Source organism: Momordica charantia, assembly GCF_013281855.1.
Source record: "Momordica charantia cultivar OHB3-1 chromosome 10 unlocalized genomic scaffold, Mcharantia_2.0 BLBB01000010.1, whole genome shotgun sequence".
Classification (NCBI taxonomy): Eukaryota; Viridiplantae; Streptophyta; class Magnoliopsida; order Cucurbitales; family Cucurbitaceae; genus Momordica; species Momordica charantia.
This window is the reverse complement of record NW_028275158.1, coordinates 7,981,633-7,998,467: the sequence shown is the minus strand read 5'-3', so window position 1 is coordinate 7,998,467 and position 16,835 is coordinate 7,981,633. Positions and strand designations below refer to the sequence as shown.

The 16,835-nt window shown below is 32.6% G+C and overlaps 2 protein-coding genes across 3 annotated transcripts; both read right to left on the bottom strand.

Moving 5' to 3' along the window:
* Positions 1 to 944: 944 nt before the first annotated feature.
* On the bottom strand, positions 945 to 4,752 carry LOC111012784 (protein DETOXIFICATION 18). 2 transcript variants are annotated; one of them, XM_022287049.2, is made up of 7 exons: positions 4,357 to 4,752; positions 2,435 to 2,979; positions 2,174 to 2,260; positions 2,042 to 2,098; positions 1,707 to 1,945; positions 1,511 to 1,629; positions 945 to 1,423 (listed from the first exon to the last, which is right to left on the bottom strand). In XM_022287049.2, the coding sequence occupies exons 1-7, from the start codon at positions 4,645 to 4,647 to the stop codon at positions 1,292 to 1,294; spliced, it is 1,470 nt and encodes a 489-aa protein (XP_022142741.1). In that variant the 5' UTR covers positions 4,648 to 4,752; the 3' UTR covers positions 945 to 1,291. The 2 variants fall into 2 exon arrangements, with proteins under 2 accessions (XP_022142741.1, XP_087973498.1); XM_088117372.1 differs by lacking the exon at positions 4,357 to 4,752 and adding an exon at positions 3,105 to 3,920.
* Positions 4,753 to 12,878: 8,126 nt separating this feature from the next.
* LOC111012899 (3-hydroxyacyl-CoA dehydrogenase family protein) lies at positions 12,879 to 16,540 on the bottom strand. Its single transcript, XM_022287203.2, has 4 exons — positions 16,154 to 16,540; positions 14,183 to 14,404; positions 13,645 to 13,757; positions 12,879 to 13,446 (listed from the first exon to the last, which is right to left on the bottom strand). Exons 1-4 carry the CDS (start codon positions 16,334 to 16,336, stop codon positions 13,077 to 13,079), a joined length of 888 nt encoding a protein of 295 aa, XP_022142895.1. The 5' UTR covers positions 16,337 to 16,540; the 3' UTR covers positions 12,879 to 13,076.
* Between the last annotated feature and the right edge of the window lie 295 nt (positions 16,541 to 16,835).

Genomic DNA, 16,835 nt, shown 5'->3' with positions numbered 1-16,835 from the left:
GTAAAATGTTTATTTTAAATAAAAAAATAACATACGTTCCTAAGTAGAGTCTACCTATTTAAAATAAAAATAATCTACATAATTCTCTCTCCCAATTTTAGTTGTAGATTCTCTCATTAATTACCAACTTCATTCTCTCTTTTTTTAATGGTAAATTCTATCTGATTTACTATCTCGAAAAAAAAAGGAAATCTATCGATTTAACTATCTTATTTATTTATTTTTTTTCCTTCATGTTTCTTCTCCACCATTTCTCTCACTAATTTTTCTCGTACGATAAGAATTTGGACGTGACTTTCAAATCCAAATTTGATTTTTTTGTTTAACATATGCTTGCAAGCAAACTCCATTAGCATATATCTCCAACCAAAATGTTGTGAGTTCAATCCCCACCTTCACATGTTGTACTAAAAAATATATATATAGTCATTTTCTTATAACAACCACGAGATAATATCTTATTTAACACATGGAATAGGGAAAATGGTCTAATATTAACTCTAGGTAAATTAAAAAAATACCCCTGAACTATAACATTTCTCACAAAAGTATCCTATCCTTTCAAAAGTTTTATATTACTCTTAATTTTTCAAAAGTTTCTTAGGTCAACGATGCCAAATTCTTCCCTTAATAAAAGTTTTGATTGAAACAATAAATATTGAAATCAAAGCAAACGTAGATTAGTTATAATTGATATATATTTCTAATCAAGAGATCGTGAATTTGATACCCCACCTCATATGTTGTACTCAAAGAAAAAAAAAATATTGAATAATTTTTTTTTTATTTTTTATTTTGTTTTAGGTGTCGGTATTTTTAATATCTTAATCAAATTGTCTGGATTTGGAAATCAAAATCATATATATATTTATTAAAATGAGTTAAATAAATATAATCAGCCTAGAGCACCAACTATTTTACAAATATTTATGAAAAGTTGTAACTACTAAATAGGTTTGTTACTACAAATATCCTTTCACTATACAAATATACCTTTCAAAACAAGACAAAGAAACCATCATAAGTTGGAATGGAATATTAAAATTACCACAGTTCCTCCCATTCATACACTACATTACTTCTGAAAGACCAAGCTACAAAATTCACTCAGATCAACATTCTTCACTAGACACTAAGGCTACTGTCAAAATCCGAGACCCTGTCGGGACAAAGTCGCTATTCGAACTCGGATCCACGAACCGGTTACACCGAACAAAACTGCTTTTCCAGGGCCTTGGTTACGTTAGTTTTCAGCAAATGGTTATGCTGTTGCCTTGGAATGTTAGCTAAGCTAGACAAGCAGCTGCTTTTGTTTCTCTCCATTATTTGTAACATCTAGTCCTTTCCAATTTCCTCTAAATGTTAGCAACAGAAGGCAAACAGTTTGGCAGGCAAGGCCACAAGTTAAGCCAATCCATAAGCCCTGCACAAAACAATCAAAACTTGCATAACCAAACCACAAGCTTGCTCTTCTTCTGTTTCAGAAACAATGAGTGTAAGAATCGTTTACCTTGGCGTATAGTTTGAACTTGAAACCGAGAACGACTGATGTCGTGAGGCCGACCATGTAGAATGTTGGGAGGTTTATATAAGTAGCCAAATGCTGCCAACCACAGCCTCTCGCCGCACCTGCAGTTGGAAGCAAGCATATGAGAAAGAAAGCACTTTTCAAAGGAAGGAAACAGAGACCACTGGCTTATTTGTACCTGATACCACTCCTTGTACCGATTCCAAGAGTATCGAAATCAGAAGAAAAGGGACCATTGAACCAAATTCCTCCGTGATCGTCGGACTATTACTGAAGAAGCTAGACCAGACATTGTGACCAAAACCTACTGCTAGAAGAACCACAAGTACGAGGAGGAGAGATATTTCTAGAGTCACTAACATGGCTTTCTTAGCTTTCCTAGTATTGCCTGCTCCAAGCTCGTTCGACACCCTCATGCTGACACAAATATCATAGTTTGTTTATTTCAGTCCAACAGAGAGAAAGCAGAGGAAAGAACACAACAACAATGAATGCTAATCTCTAGTAGCATACCTTGTAGCAGCACCGAGGCCATACGTGAGCGTGAAGGCGATACATTCTGTATTATCACTGTAATATCGGCCCAGAGTCATAAAAGCGAGTAAAAGTATATCATAGAAACAAGGTAAAAGTAGAGATATATACCACATTGCAAGTAGTGAGGTTGTTATTTCTGAGTCTGGCATCAGTCCAGCTAAGAACACCAAAATTTCAAAAGCCCAGTACTCCAAACTAGGAAATTTTAAACAACAAAAAACTGTAAGCAAGTGCATTAGATCAAGTCCTTTACTTCTTAGCCAGAAAGTTGGATGAAAAACATTGGGTGAAACTATTAAGACTTTTGAAAACTAAACTTAGTGAAAGCATAGCTAGGTATTATGATATATCCACTCATTGGGCACTTACCAAACCATTGCTGCAGACGGTATCGCTAGTTTGAGCGTCGTGAGAAAGTAGTTTAAGGATTCGGATGAAAGTCCTTCCCATGTTAGCTCAAACTTGTTTGTCTTAAACATATATGCCCCCAACATAAGACAAGATATCCACAAGGAAATGGAACTTGCCAAGGCAGGTCCCCTGATGCCAAGACTTGTACAATTCACCAAAACATATACTACACCAATGTGGATGATCATTGGCACAACTGAGAAGACAACCAAGGGCTTAACAATTGACTGTGTTTGAAGAAACCTCATGAGGTTTTGCAGAAAGCCATATGCAAATACTCCTGGAATCAAAAACTTAACATATGTGGCGGCGACTTTCGAAATGGCAGGATCTTGATGGAGTAAGATCAGGATGTGCTCAGTGTAGTACCATACGACACATACAATAACAAGAAAAAACAGAGACACAATGCAAGAGGCTTGCAGATACAACCCCAGCTTTCCATATTGTTTGGCACCAAATGCTTGCCCACAAAGTGTCTCGAGTGCTCCGCTAAGTCCTATCTATAAACAAAGAACAATTGAACGGATAAAAGGGAATAAGAGCATGAAGAGAAAGATAAGATGGGGATTAGTTTCATATATTTAGATATTTATATATATTTTGGTAATAGGGTACCGGGTTCCACCTTTGTATTAGGCTCATGGCCCACCCTACTCATCCCAGAAGAGGTTTCACCCACACAAGGCCAGCTCTAAGTGACCACTGATAGGCCCTAGTGAAGAAAGTGTGTTTGAGAAAGAGAGGAAGAGAAGGTGGAGGGTAGGCAAATAGAATGTGAGTTAGTGAGTCATTGTACGTTATGGGTTGTATGGGTATTTTGTAAAGGAAAATACTTGGTTAATGGTAAGGACTAAATCTTGTCCTCACCATTATTAAAAAATTGACAACTCATTATTTTACAAAAAATGTCATTATTTTTGTATTTCTCTCTCTTAATTGTGATGGTGAGAGCAAGATTGCTCCTTACCGTTGAGGAGCCAGCCAAGTATTTTCCTTTTGCAAATATGGAAAATACACTCATCCTCGGTGGAAGGCAGAAATATCTTTTTGTCGTTTCGTCGGGACTATTTGGGAGAGGTTCGGGAGCTTTCTAATTCTCTCTGGCTCCTTGTAATGCCTCTTTAATATCAATCATAGGAAAGAGTTCTATCCACAACAAATTATTAAATTTTCAACTTGGAGCTCAAACTCAACACCTTGGAGGATAATTTCCATTTTCGAAATATCCCAACACCACCAAGGCATTATTTCTAGGGGTGGGTGTCATACATTATAGACTTCAAGAATTTATCAACCCTGCAGATTGCTCTTGTGAACAGTAGGAATCCTTTTGAAGAGCATCATGAACAAACAGCTTAGAGACCAGAGAAGAGAGGAAACAGTATTCTATTATAGAGAGATGTCAAAACAAAGAGGAAAAATGCAGAGATTTGAAGTGATCATTCACTAGACTTCAAAAGTTAGGACTAAGAAACCTGTACCTTACTTTGAGCCAGAGGAAATCCAAAAATATGCCCTCTGTTTGGTCAAGTTATATATCATCTAAACAAAGGAACCACCCCAAAAGCAGTTTCTTATCTTTGACCAAAAACCTGAGAGGGTGTATTGGTCAAAAACTTGAGAGGGTGTATTTGGGAACGGCTAAAATCACTTTCCTCATTCTCAAAATCAGAGTAAATTAAAATTTTGATTTTAGAAAGTTTTAAATCACATTAAATTATTTGTATAAGTTTGGATGCTGATTTTAGAAAATCAATTATACTTAAAGTTTTAAAGGTTCTGCTTTTAAGCACATGGGTTTCAGAAACCTAAAAAAATCGGCAAGAAAGAACAATAAAACAAAGAAGGGGAAAATGGGACAGTAAGAGAAAAGTTACCATAAAAGCAAAGCCAGAGACGGTGGCCCAAGAGTTGCCGAGAGTTGCACCGGCGAGCTCGAGGTCACCAAGATGACCGGCGAACATGGCGGAAACCAGAGGGATTAAGTAATAGGAAGTATTGGTAACAATCATCGGCAGCGAAAACACGATTTGCGTCTTGGCCTCCTCGACGTCGATGAGTCTGTTCCACCACCGGATTCCGCCGCCCGTCGCCGCTTCTTCTCCGTCACAACGAAGCTCCAACAATGGCGCATTCTTCTCATCCTCCATTTTTGACCTCCCCACCATATCTCTCTCTCTACTGGTTAGAGTGAGAAGTTGAATTTGAGTACTGAAAAACACGAAGCCGAGAAATTGAAATAAATGGAGTGAAGGAGACGCAGAAAACAGAAATCGAAAAAGGAAAAAAAAAAAAAAAAACGAATGGCTAATGATTTTATTTTATTTTATTTCTTAATCTTAGTACAACAAATTATAAGATTGCCGGTTAGCCACGACCAGCACTGCAATATAATTCCGTCACGTGCTCTATTCAACTTTATTTATTTATTTATTCTTTTTTTTTTAAGATTCCATTCAACTTTTAAAAACTTACCCGAAACTTTAAACCATAATTCAGGATAATTGACATACATCTCTAATCAAGAGGTTGTGAGTGATTCTCCACTTCAGCACGTAGTACTAAAAAATCTTTAACACTTATCGGTCTTCTCAATGTATTAATAAAAGATTAAAGTGGTGGGTTAATTTCAATAATATCATCTACTTGGTCGCTTGTCAAATATTGAAAGATTCGAAGACAATTAGAATAATATTTTTGCTCAATAAACAAAGTTCATGGATCATATTTTTAATTTTAACCTTTTACATTTAGAATTATAGGTTAGTGATTAAACATTTGAGCTTATTGTATTTAGCTCCTCAAATTTATAAAATGTCTACTTTTGTCATGCTACTAACTTAAAAAAACGACATTAGAGTTGATTTCTTGGCTTAAATTTGTAAGATTTTGTAGAGTTATTTAACGGTAGATTTTATAATCAAATCTAATTTGAAAAACTTGATTTTTATTAAAATTGTGAGTTTTTGTGGTTTTTTTATGGAATAAAATGATAAAAATTATGACATTTATCTGAGTCTAGAATTACGAATTTAAATTTATTAAAAGAAATATGTTTAATGACATAAACTTAATTTAGATATTTTGTGAAAAGAAAAAAAAAAGTTAAAATTGTTTATTTTAAATGTAAAAAAATACATTTAAAAAAAACATCTTTAGAAAACTAAAATAGAAGATTCCAAGATAATAAAAATATATTAAATCAAAAGCGACTCACGATGATATGAGATGTTCGGCTGAATTTTGATAGAGAGACCTCCATATAGAATATTTTACCGATATCTTAATAAGACTCTTGTATTAATGGTTCAGATTTTTTAGGAATTTGTAAAGAAAAAGAAGTTAGAGAGTTATATATGTTATTACTTAATATTATAAGAAATAATAGCCCTAGCTACACAAGGTTTGGATTGATAATTTTGATTACATTGTCAAGTCACAAACTCACAAACTCACGGTTAAATGAGGAAAACTTGATAACTTTGTAAAAAAAAAAAAGAGAGAAAGAAAAAACAAAAGTATGTTAATCTTATAGATGTTAGGTTATGAAAATTTGCACACTCCCAATTTCAATTTTTTTTTTTTTATCAAAAATGTCACTAAATAAGATAAAAGGACAAGGAGGTCCACACCAAAAACAAGCGGCAATAATAAAAAAGGGTTTCCTCTTTTTATAAAATAATTAAGTGAAAAACACATGGGCGGTAAGAAATGACAAAAAAGCCCCTGACGTAGAGGGATAATACGCGACGCGGCGTCTCATGTGGATCTCTTTGCCTCACGTGTCCTGTTCTGTCCTTTCCTTACTTTCTTCTACAATTTTTTTTTTCACTAAAATGTTAAATTACAATTTTAAAAAACAGTTTTATGATATTTCCATCGAGATTTCCACGTTTCTATTAATATCGTTATTTAAAATCTTGATTTTATCTGATTAACCACGACTAAAAAAAACTTTCTTTTCCCTTGTAGACTTTCAGGTTTTTTTTTTCCCTTCTAATAAACTCATGTTTTTAATATTGATATTTAAATATTGACGTCAACTAGATAATTAAATGATAATTTCGACACAAAATGATATCGGTGACTCAAGACATAGATTAAAGACAACGTACTGTCAAATATTATTTAAAATGATATGATAAAGTAAAATAACTTTCCTTTCCTTTCCTTTGCAAGAAAAAGAACTTTACTTTTACATTTTTATAAAAATAGCACGGCTTCTTGACAAGTTGACATCACATACAATATTGCTTATCCCCTCAAAAAGGAAGAGAAGAAAACAAATTAAAACACAAAATACATTAAGTATTGTAACCATCATGAGATGGCTCAAGTGGTCAATAAGGGCCTTTGTTAGAGGGAATGAGTTAATAATCTATTTGATATGAATCTAAAAATAAGAAATGTAATTTGAATTTCTATTTTAATTAAAATGAACTAGACAATTTAATATTTTATATTATTTATTGTTATATATAATCTTAACGTCGAAACAATACCAAATTCAATAATTTCCGCAATATAAAGATGTTTATATTATTTATTTATACAACTTCTTGTTGGAGATATACGTCAATTACTACTAAACTATGATCGATTTGACGGTGCGCTTACATGCTTGTTTGACTTAAATTGCCATGGTTAATAATACAAAATAATTTGGGATATAATTTAACAAAAAGGAATCTTTATGGAAAATATTTTTTAAAATGGTATGTAGAATTAGAATGTAAAATTAAAATAAGCAATATAATTTAGGTCGAAATAAAAGTATAGTCTTTGAACTTTTTGTCTGGAAGGTCTATAAATTTCACGAAACAACTGCTCTGCTCAATCATGCTATATTTGGTTGTTAAGAAAATTCATAAAATATTAAATCTAGGTAGGTAGTCACCATATGATTTAAACTCATTTTTCTATATTTATATATATTTTTTTCTAACAGATGGGAACCGTGGATACCAAATCTTTTATCTAATAGGTCTATGAATTTTAAAATATTTCGAATAGGTTGGAGAAGTATTAGATATTTTGTTTTAGTTCAAGAACCTATTAGATACAACTTTATAAGTTCAATGACAAAATTTGTAATTTAAGTTAACATTTAATTAATATTTTGACACATTGTTTTTTTTTATAATTATGATTATTTAGCCTAATTTTTTTAGGTCTGATGCATAGAGAAAAAGTAAATAAATAAAAAAACAAAAAAAAATCCATTTATATTCCTAGGTTTAATAAATTAAAATCTTAAATTAATAATTGTATCAATTAAAAAACATTTGTAAGCGAGTCAATTTACCTCCCCCATTAATATATTTCATTTTGGAACTTTTAACACATAATTCTTGCAACATCAGTAGACTCTTTAGATACAATACTAACAAAATAATAAATAAAAATACTGTATTCATTTGATGCAGTGATCATCCGAATTCCATACTTGTATCCTTCCATGTGATTTGAATCCAAGACTTGAAAGTCTTCCGTTTAGGCCCCAAGTCACCCAAACTATCCATTGGGGACAGATTTAAATGAATATTGAATAAGTGGATTCAATGATTACCCATTCGGAGATTTGTCTTTTTAACTTTGGTATTTTTCGATTTTAAATTTGAAACTTTATAATGTATGATTAAATTAAAAAGAAAAAGAACTTAAAATATCATGAATATTATTTTATTTTATTTTTTCAAAATTAAAACATATAAAATATAATATATTATAAATTAGATATTATTGTAAAATAATAGTTATACAAAACTAAATATCCTAACAAGAAAGGAGCTGGCATTAATTGATTTCCAAAATTTTGATATCAAAAGTTTGTATACCTTTCCTTTTTAATTTCAAGTATTTAGAGAGGACACTAGGTAACAGTTGGTGTTAAGAATTAAAATTCACAGTTATTCCCAAGATTTTAGGCGTGAAATTAAGAGGGAAATGCGGTTGTACAATTATGCATTCGAACGTTAAAGTCGAGTTTGGAAATACTCTCAATACAAATAATCAAGTTCAGCTATTTACTGAGCAAGTTGTCTCCTGTGTAGTCTCCTGTCGAGTCGGAGATGACGAATGGAGCTCTACCTTCATCAGTATATATATTAATAAATTAATAAATAATATTTTACATCAAACTAAATATTGAATGGATAAGTATTACTAGTTCACAAAATAATAGAACACATCCAAGACTACGAACACATATTCGAAAATATTGAAAATTTGAAAACGATATTTCTTTCTTACTAAGTTTTTTATTTTCAGATCTATATTAAAAAACAAAAAAGGTCAATTTTATCTTAATGGCGCAGCACGGCGTGGTTCACGATTTCAGTACAAAAATGTAAAAAGGTTAAAAGTTAAAATAAAATCACGGCTCTCTCGTTGTCCTATTCACGTCACGTGACTGTCCTATCCTTGAGGCCATAATCGCGTGCATTTCGCTCAACGATTTGAACTTTTGTCGTCTTTGGAATTTTTTTTTTCTTTTTTTTTTTTTGGATAATAGTCGTAATTGGAATGGAATTCATTTGGTAACTAATTCATAAGTGATTAATAAATGGTGATATTCATTTTTCTATTTTAATTCTTAACTTTTTAAAATATGTATTTTAATCTCTAAATTTTTATATTTTATAGTGTAATTATTGAACTTTTAAAATATCTATTTAATCTCTCCTTTTAAATCATTATTTTAATATTTACTATCTTTTATTTATAATTATTTAATGAATATATTTAAGTTTGTTAATATGGTATATACTAGATGAGCATAGATGAGTTGAAGCACAAAATAATAGGAGAGAATAAAAATAAATTTTTTAACTAGACGTTTTGAATGTTTACTAACTAAAATTAAGGTAAAAAAAAGAGAAAAATGAAATAAAAAATATTCCAACGGTAACATCTTAGCCCAACACGCTCCCAATGAGGCGTCTTCAATGGTCCAATTTATTTCTCCTAAGCACATCCATCATATAATAATGGAGAGTATTGTGAATTGTATATAAAAAATAATAATAATAAATTAAATAAAAACCACGTGAATAAGAAAAAGCACGTGAATAAGGGAAAGCGAGCTTTTGTATGTCCTGACATGCATTAAATTCTTTTCAGCATTATTATTTTCTATCTGTTAATATCTCGATTAGTTTGCCCACACCTCGACTAATCTTAGGACAATTGTCTGACCTTACTACATTTAGTTGTTATGGAAACACGTATAAAATTAATTCTTATACAGGTGACTATCATGTGATAAGAACCATTATGTCTAAATCCTTTTGATTTAGGTCTATTTGGACCAATGAACTATCCATAATGATTTCTCTAACTTATTCCTTCACTAGAACCCACACCAAATATATTATTATGTTAATATTTTTTTTAAAGGTTAAAATGCACTTTTGGTTCCTATGCTTTCACTGAAGTAACAATTCAGTTTGACCTTTAGATTGTAACGATTTAGTGCTTATATTATCAAATTGTTAACAATTTAGTTTCTATAGTTTAAATTTTGCAACAATTAAATTTCTAGTGAGAAAAATCTCATCAAATTTAATTGTTGATTATTATTATTTAACAATTTAGTATTTGTAATTTATAAATATATTTGATACTATTGTTCGACGAGAAATTCAATAAAGAGAAACTCGAATTAATGAACTTGACTTGTATTGTATGTAGTATTACAATCTCTAATATATGATCATCTAATTAATTCTCTCAAATATGAACTTTAAAGTCTTCAACTATGAAACTTGATGCTTGGTAAAGTTTGTGGCTTGATGAAGTATTCGTCTTGCTTGGCGAAATCCGCAGCTTGATGAAGTACTTCGGCTCGTGAGGTCTTCGGCTTGTGAAGTCTTCGGCTCATAGCTTGAGAAGTTCTTCGATCGATTGCTTGGCAAAGAGAAGACTCAGAATTCTTGAAGTCTCGTAGTCTTCAGGTATTTGAGTCTTGTTGGTTCTAGATCTTTCGCACTCTGAATGGTTGTAAATGACTCCAAATGCTTTGAATCTCTGATGCTTATGGATCTCTCCAAATGATAAATGACCCCCTCTATTTATAGAGTTTTGATGGGTCTTGTATGAGCCATGAACTTGAACACAATCTCTTTATGGATTTGGTCCAATTACTTTGATTTCATCGGACGACCATAAGAGAGACACGTGGCATAATTTGATTCGTCGATTTTAAAATTAATTTAGGACACTTGTAAATTTAGAATTTGTCATAAATATAATTTTAAATTGATGACGTGATAATTAATTATTGACTAAATTTTATCATTCAACACCTATCAATCTTACATACAAGAAATTCTATGTCATTTTAACAATATTTTTTAAATAGAGATTAAATCATAACAAAATTTAAACATTTTTTAACCTTTTTCAAATATCAAATTCATTTCTCCAATCGCATACTAACACGTGGCCATAAACTAGTATTTGGTCTTATTCCTCCTCAAATAGCGAAGAAGAAAATTTTGTAAGAAATCAGATAGCCCTGTCATTTATTTCCCACAATTTGTAAAATTTTTTCTTTGTGACGTTGTATTTGTAAATCTATTCAAAGGGGAGGTTTTATCTTTTGTTCTCACCTGTCTTAAACCTTGTAAGTATTGTTCTTGAATACATAAAAAGAATTTTATAACGGTTTGATTTTGAACTGTGAAAAGAGTAACCTTTGTTTTTCCTCCCAAAAAAGAATAACGAGCAGCATACCTATGTCTTCACGTAGAGACTCGTTTCCCTAAGGTAGCGGTTGGGTGCCGTGGTTTGTGCTGCTATGGCAGGGGAGATGGATGCTGGAGGCATGGTGAAGGATTGGAGGAAACTAAAATTGACGAATGATTTTGTAAATTAGCAGCATACATAAACATATGTTATTTTTTAGTATTTTGAATTTGGATGGTTTTTAAATTATGCAAACACGTAGGTATTTAAAGTTTAGATTATTTATGTAGTTGAAATGTCTTTAAATTGATTCAATTAATTTTGTATTATATTTGATACATTTTTGTGAGGGGTTATTATAATGTATACATAGACAAAACCTAGTTTATAAATTTAATAACATTCATATATATTTCATGTAAAAACATGAAGTTAATTTTTTGTAACAAAAAATTTGGTGCAAACACACCTTACTTAATGACTCAATGTCTACGACGTAATAGGTATGATAGCAAAGTTTCGAAATTATTTTGAATTTTTGTCAAAATGATTATTGAAAATTTATCGAAGTCAAATAAAATAGAATATTTGGAAGTTGGGCCACTAAAATATAACCATCAAAACAAAATAAGTACCAAATTTTATAAGACCAAAGTGAGATTTAAGAAAGAATTTTTTTTTTTATTCATTAAGAAAGAACTAATTGATAGAGAACAAATAAGAAAAATCCTTGCCAAGAAATTTGCATGGAAACATTGAATGCAGTTAGCGGTGGATTCATAATTTTTTTCAAGGAGTTTTACATAACTTTCAGTAAATATGCACAACCAACTTATTCTCGAATTTTTAATTTAATTGTTGATCCAATGTTAGGGGAATTGCATGCCACACTCGAGTGGTGGCGTAGTGACCTGTGACTAAATGGAGATACCCTCTCCCAAGTTTGAGCTCCGCGGGATGCGTAGTTGGAGATTTCTCCACGAGTCCCGCAACATTGGTAAAAAAAAATGTACGTTCGGTTTATATACTTTGATACTAAATTAGTTAAGTTACAAGTTTTTTCTTTAAAGTTTCAATATTGTGTTTAATAGATCTCTCAACTTCAAAAAATTATAATAAATTTTTAAACTTTCAATTTAGCTTGTAGTCTATGAACTTAGAAAAAGAAAAAAAAAATCGTAAACATAGTAATACAACCTCAAAACAGATCCTGTGTCGTTTGAACCAATAAATTTTTAAGTTCTCAAAAAAGTCCAATAGATTGAGGATCTATCAAACATAAAATTAAAAACTCGAGAACCTATTAGATGTAAAAATGAAAGTTAAGAGATCCATTGAATATTTTTTTAAGTTTAGGAACCTATAAAATACAACTATAAATATTTATGAACCAAATTTATAATTTATTAAATTAAAGTTATTCAATAGAACTAGGACACATAACAAATTGTTATACGTAAATATGAAAGAAAAATAATGAAATTTGAAATAATAAATTAATTTTTCGCCTTTTATAAGAATTATAGATTTTTTTATGCAATAAATCATTTTAAAAAATAATTTACTGAAATGATTTTTTTATTATTTCTATTTATATTTAATACCAAGAAAAAATATCAAGTTTAAAAAACAAAACTTAATTAAAAGTAATAATTAATACTCATTTGAAGGCTGCGAGTCTAAAACAAGGAATTCGATGGGAGGCTTGAGCTTTCAGGAAGGGCATGACCACTGCACCACTAGACAATTATTTATTCAATATTGTCCAAAAGTTGAGGGGGGCTCGAGCTCCCGAGCCCAGCATACATCCGCCCCTCGATGCAGCGGGAGTTTATTGAAGGCAGCATAAGGGGTGATTATATGGAACAAGATTGTGCATATTAAAATGTATCTTACAGAATCGAATGGCTCAAAGTCGAGATGTCGATTTTTTTGGTTGTGTTACTTTACGATAGTCGTATACGCCTATTCCTCGCTTTCTTCCCAGGCGACCAGCATCGACATACTGCACGAGAAGAGGGCACGGAGCATATTTACCATCACCAAGTCCAGAGTGAAGAACCTTCATGATTGATAAACAGACATCCAAACCAATGAAGTCTGCAAGCTCCAAGGGACCCATGGGATGATTTGTTCCTAGCTTCATTCCTGTATCGATGTCTTCCTTCGTTGCCACCCCCGTGTAGAGAGCGAAAAACGCCTCATTAATCATTGGAATCAGGATTCTGTTCACAATGAAGCCAGAGTAGTCCTGAGAGCATATCACTGTTTTGCCAAGCCTGAAAGTAAAGAAGTTAAAGCTTATTATTAGTTTTAATGATGTCACAGAACTATATCGACATTGGCAAGATGAACGTGACATTGAAATAGAGAGAGTCGTTAACCAACTCATGTACCAAATGCAGTGATAGAAAAGAAGAAAACTGATGGTGAAGGAAAGACAAAGGCGACGTTAAGAGTAAGTGTGTCACTATCACCTCTCTGCCAAGGTTTTTATGGCATCAAACGTTTCATTGGATGTATCTGCACCTCGAACGATCTCAACCAACTTCATTATTGGTGGGGGATTCATGAAATGCATGCCAATGACCTGCAATGGCGTTGAATGTTTCATTTATGGCTCTATAATCTCAAGCAATCTCATTCTCTTTTATTGAAAAGACAACTTTTATTAAGAACGAATGAAAGAATACAAGAGGGCAAGCCCAAGTCAAAAAAGCCAAAAAGAACCCAAAACAAAAGAAAACGGAAAGAAAAGCAAATAACCAAGAGAGTTTTCAATTCAAAAAAATGAGAGATAGAGGACAATCACTAATGTGTGACGGAAGCCCAAAGGGAGATCTCATTCTAACTTGCAATTTCATCAATGACATGTTTCCCCAACCACATCATGCGTGCTTAGGTAGTAAAATCTATCTATAAAATGACAATTAAAAGAAAAACTGCAGTTATATGCTTACGGTTTGTATCAGCATTCATGCATTTAAGGCCATAAGGGGGAAGAGAAGGCGAAACCTGCTTAGGACGTGTGGTTGCTGATGCTAAGCGAGTGATAGGGATGGAACTCGTATTAGAAGCTAGTATACCGGAGCGTTTTACAATCTTATCTAGTTCAAGAAATAGCCTTCTTTTGACATCTTCTGATTCCACAATAGCTTCGATTACAACATCCGCTGAATGAAGCTCTTTCAAATCAGTTGAGAACTTTAAACGTTGAAGAGCACTGACACTGACTTCCTGTAAGGTGGATTTAACAAGCTGATTAAATGTCTACGCTCAGACGGTAGAATTTTAATTAGAGTAACAAAGAAGTTTGGACAACAACAACTATGTTTTAATGTGGTATGTCAACCTTTCCACGTTAAATGTCAATACATAGCAACTCAGTTTTTCAGTACGGATGAACTCGTGCTCAATGGAGATGAAACATTTATTTTGCATAAAAAATTGAAAAAGAGCATTGGTAGAGACATGCTATTGGTAATACTAATAAAAGAGGAAGAAATACAGAGATTAACTAGACATTCAAGAGGCTATATCCCACACTCCGCCCAAATATTTGCTTAACCCTCATCCTCCATAATTCACATTATTAATGACCACCTTTATGCTAGACAAGCCCACCTACTGATATATCCCAAGTTAATCCTATCATAACACATGCCCAGTAATTAGCATATAACCATTTTATACCGTGAGTATCCAGATTTGCTTACACGTAGCTCAACATATAGAATTTAAATATCCTAGATAGATGGTAGATAGGTGTCCACCATGGGTTGAACCTGCAGTCTCATAGTCACTTTACTTTTTTAGCCTGCCCAAGAAAATAGTTCAACATATTTGTAATATTTCCAGCTAATCAAGAAAGATCCTATCATGTTGTTCATTCTAGTCATATCACTCATTAGCTTTTTATTATAATCATACTATTGCTGTATACCGCCTGTGATATATTGCAACAGCAGGCCATAAACTTTCCTCTCAATTACATTTCTCTATTGCTACAGAAAATGAAAAAGATGCTAACTCAGAGAAAATGTATTGAGGCCTTACCACTCTCCATTTCTGAAACCTTTCCTCTAAGGATTTATTTGATAATGATCATGGCTGTTGTAACTGTTTAATGTACAAATATGAAGAGCTATAAGAAAGTGGATTGGGTTCAATCCATATCATCTTGTGGCTTCTTCAGAAGTTCAAAAGAAGCTCACCAAGGTACACTCTTGTTTCATTAGTTCCATCCGCTCAAATCTCCCCTTGTGGTCTTATGTCCTCTGAATGAGTCTATTTCCAAGTTCAATCACTGATCTATTTCAAAATATCAAGTGGACTTAGCCAAGCCTTGGCTCAAGACCCCACAATTTTTCATATTTGGTACTGATACTGAGTAGCATCCAAATGTGCCAAAGTCTATCATTGATCTCGTTGGCTTCTTTGCGTTGACTTAGTTTCCAACTTGGGCTAGTGCCTTATCCTTTCAGGTCATGGCAGTATCAAGATTTCCTAGTCCTTCAGTATGGAATGGTACAGCAATACCACAAACTCCTCTGCACAAACATGGAATGTGAAAGGGATTCTCTCATTTATTTTCTCCGAAGTAGTATATTGTTGTTAAACCGTAGAAGAAAGGGTATCAATGGATTGCGACCTCATAACTCCATAGAATCGAAACCTAATTATTGTTACTAGTGACTCTCTGCAATTGATCAGTTAAGAGCTTTTACACAGAGCAGCGAAACAACATAAAATTCCTAATATAAACACTCAAATCCGTCCAGCCAAAACTAATCAGAAATCACATTTAACCGATTGCCTCTTGGACTAGATACATAAAACGAGATACAGTATCAACGTAAATCAGCTTGGTTCAACCAAAACGTCAACCTAATCATAATAAGTAGATCACGGCGCACATATGAAAAATAAGTTCCACTCAGGTACTGATTCCAACCAGGCGGAGAAATCGAAGGTAGAGATTCTTACTTGAGAGAGAAGGTTTTTGGAAACTAGGCGTTGGATTGAGGCGGAGATGGATTCATTTGCTTTAGCGAGCGCAGCAGGGTCTGAATCGATTAGCCATACTTGGCAACCGTGTGTGGCGGCGAGTTGAGCAATTCCGGAGCCCATCTGACCGCCGCCGACCACTCCGATGGTCCTGATTTCCATCGTCGAGCAACTGCGAAATCCGCCGGCGAGGTGGATCGGATTATGAACTCGTGCTCAATCGAGATGAAACATAAATACAAATGTCAAAAGCTATAAATTTAGTAAAAAAAAAAAAGAAAGAACACATTTGATTGATTTTTGTGTTTGTAAAGATTTAGTCACTTTGGTAACAATTGAGTACTTCAATTTTCTAACGATTTAGTCATAATTTGGAAGCTGTCTCTGCTATAAAAAATCTCCGATTAAGCTTCCAATATTTAGAGAGCAATCTTATTACTAATTTAAAATACAGATACTAAATCATTAGTAATCAGAATTCATGATCTAAATCGTTATTTCGATAAAAGTACAAGAACCAAAAGTATTTTTAATCTAAAAATTTAGAATCATTTTGTTTTTTATCGTCTATTTTCTTAAATTAAGCTGAGTAACATTACTTTCACATATGTGTTCTTTAACTTTGTTATATTACTTTTATAAATGTTTTCAAATTTTAGGT

Bases quoted from the DNA above. Each gene is read 5' to 3' on its own strand.
- LOC111012784 (XM_022287049.2), bottom strand. From the start codon at position 4,647: ATGGTGGGGAGGTCAAAAATGGAGGATGAGAAGAATGCGCCATTGTTG. The intron at 2,099-2,173 runs GTATATATCTCT...CCGATATTACAG, and splicing joins ACCTCACTACTTGCAATGTG to TGATAATACAGAATGTATCG. The intron at 1,424-1,510 runs GTAAACGATTCT...TGTTTTGTGCAG, and splicing joins AGTTCAAACTATACGCCAAG to GGCTTATGGATTGGCTTAAC.
- LOC111012899 (XM_022287203.2), bottom strand. From the start codon at position 16,336: ATGGAAATCAGGACCATCGGAGTGGTCGGCGGCGGTCAGATGGGCTCC. The intron at 14,405-16,153 runs GTAAGAATCTCT...TCCACCTTACAG, and splicing joins CCAAAAACCTTCTCTCTCAA to GAAGTCAGTGTCAGTGCTCT. The intron at 13,447-13,644 runs GTGATAGTGACA...CTTTACTTTCAG, and splicing joins ATAAAAACCTTGGCAGAGAG to GCTTGGCAAAACAGTGATAT.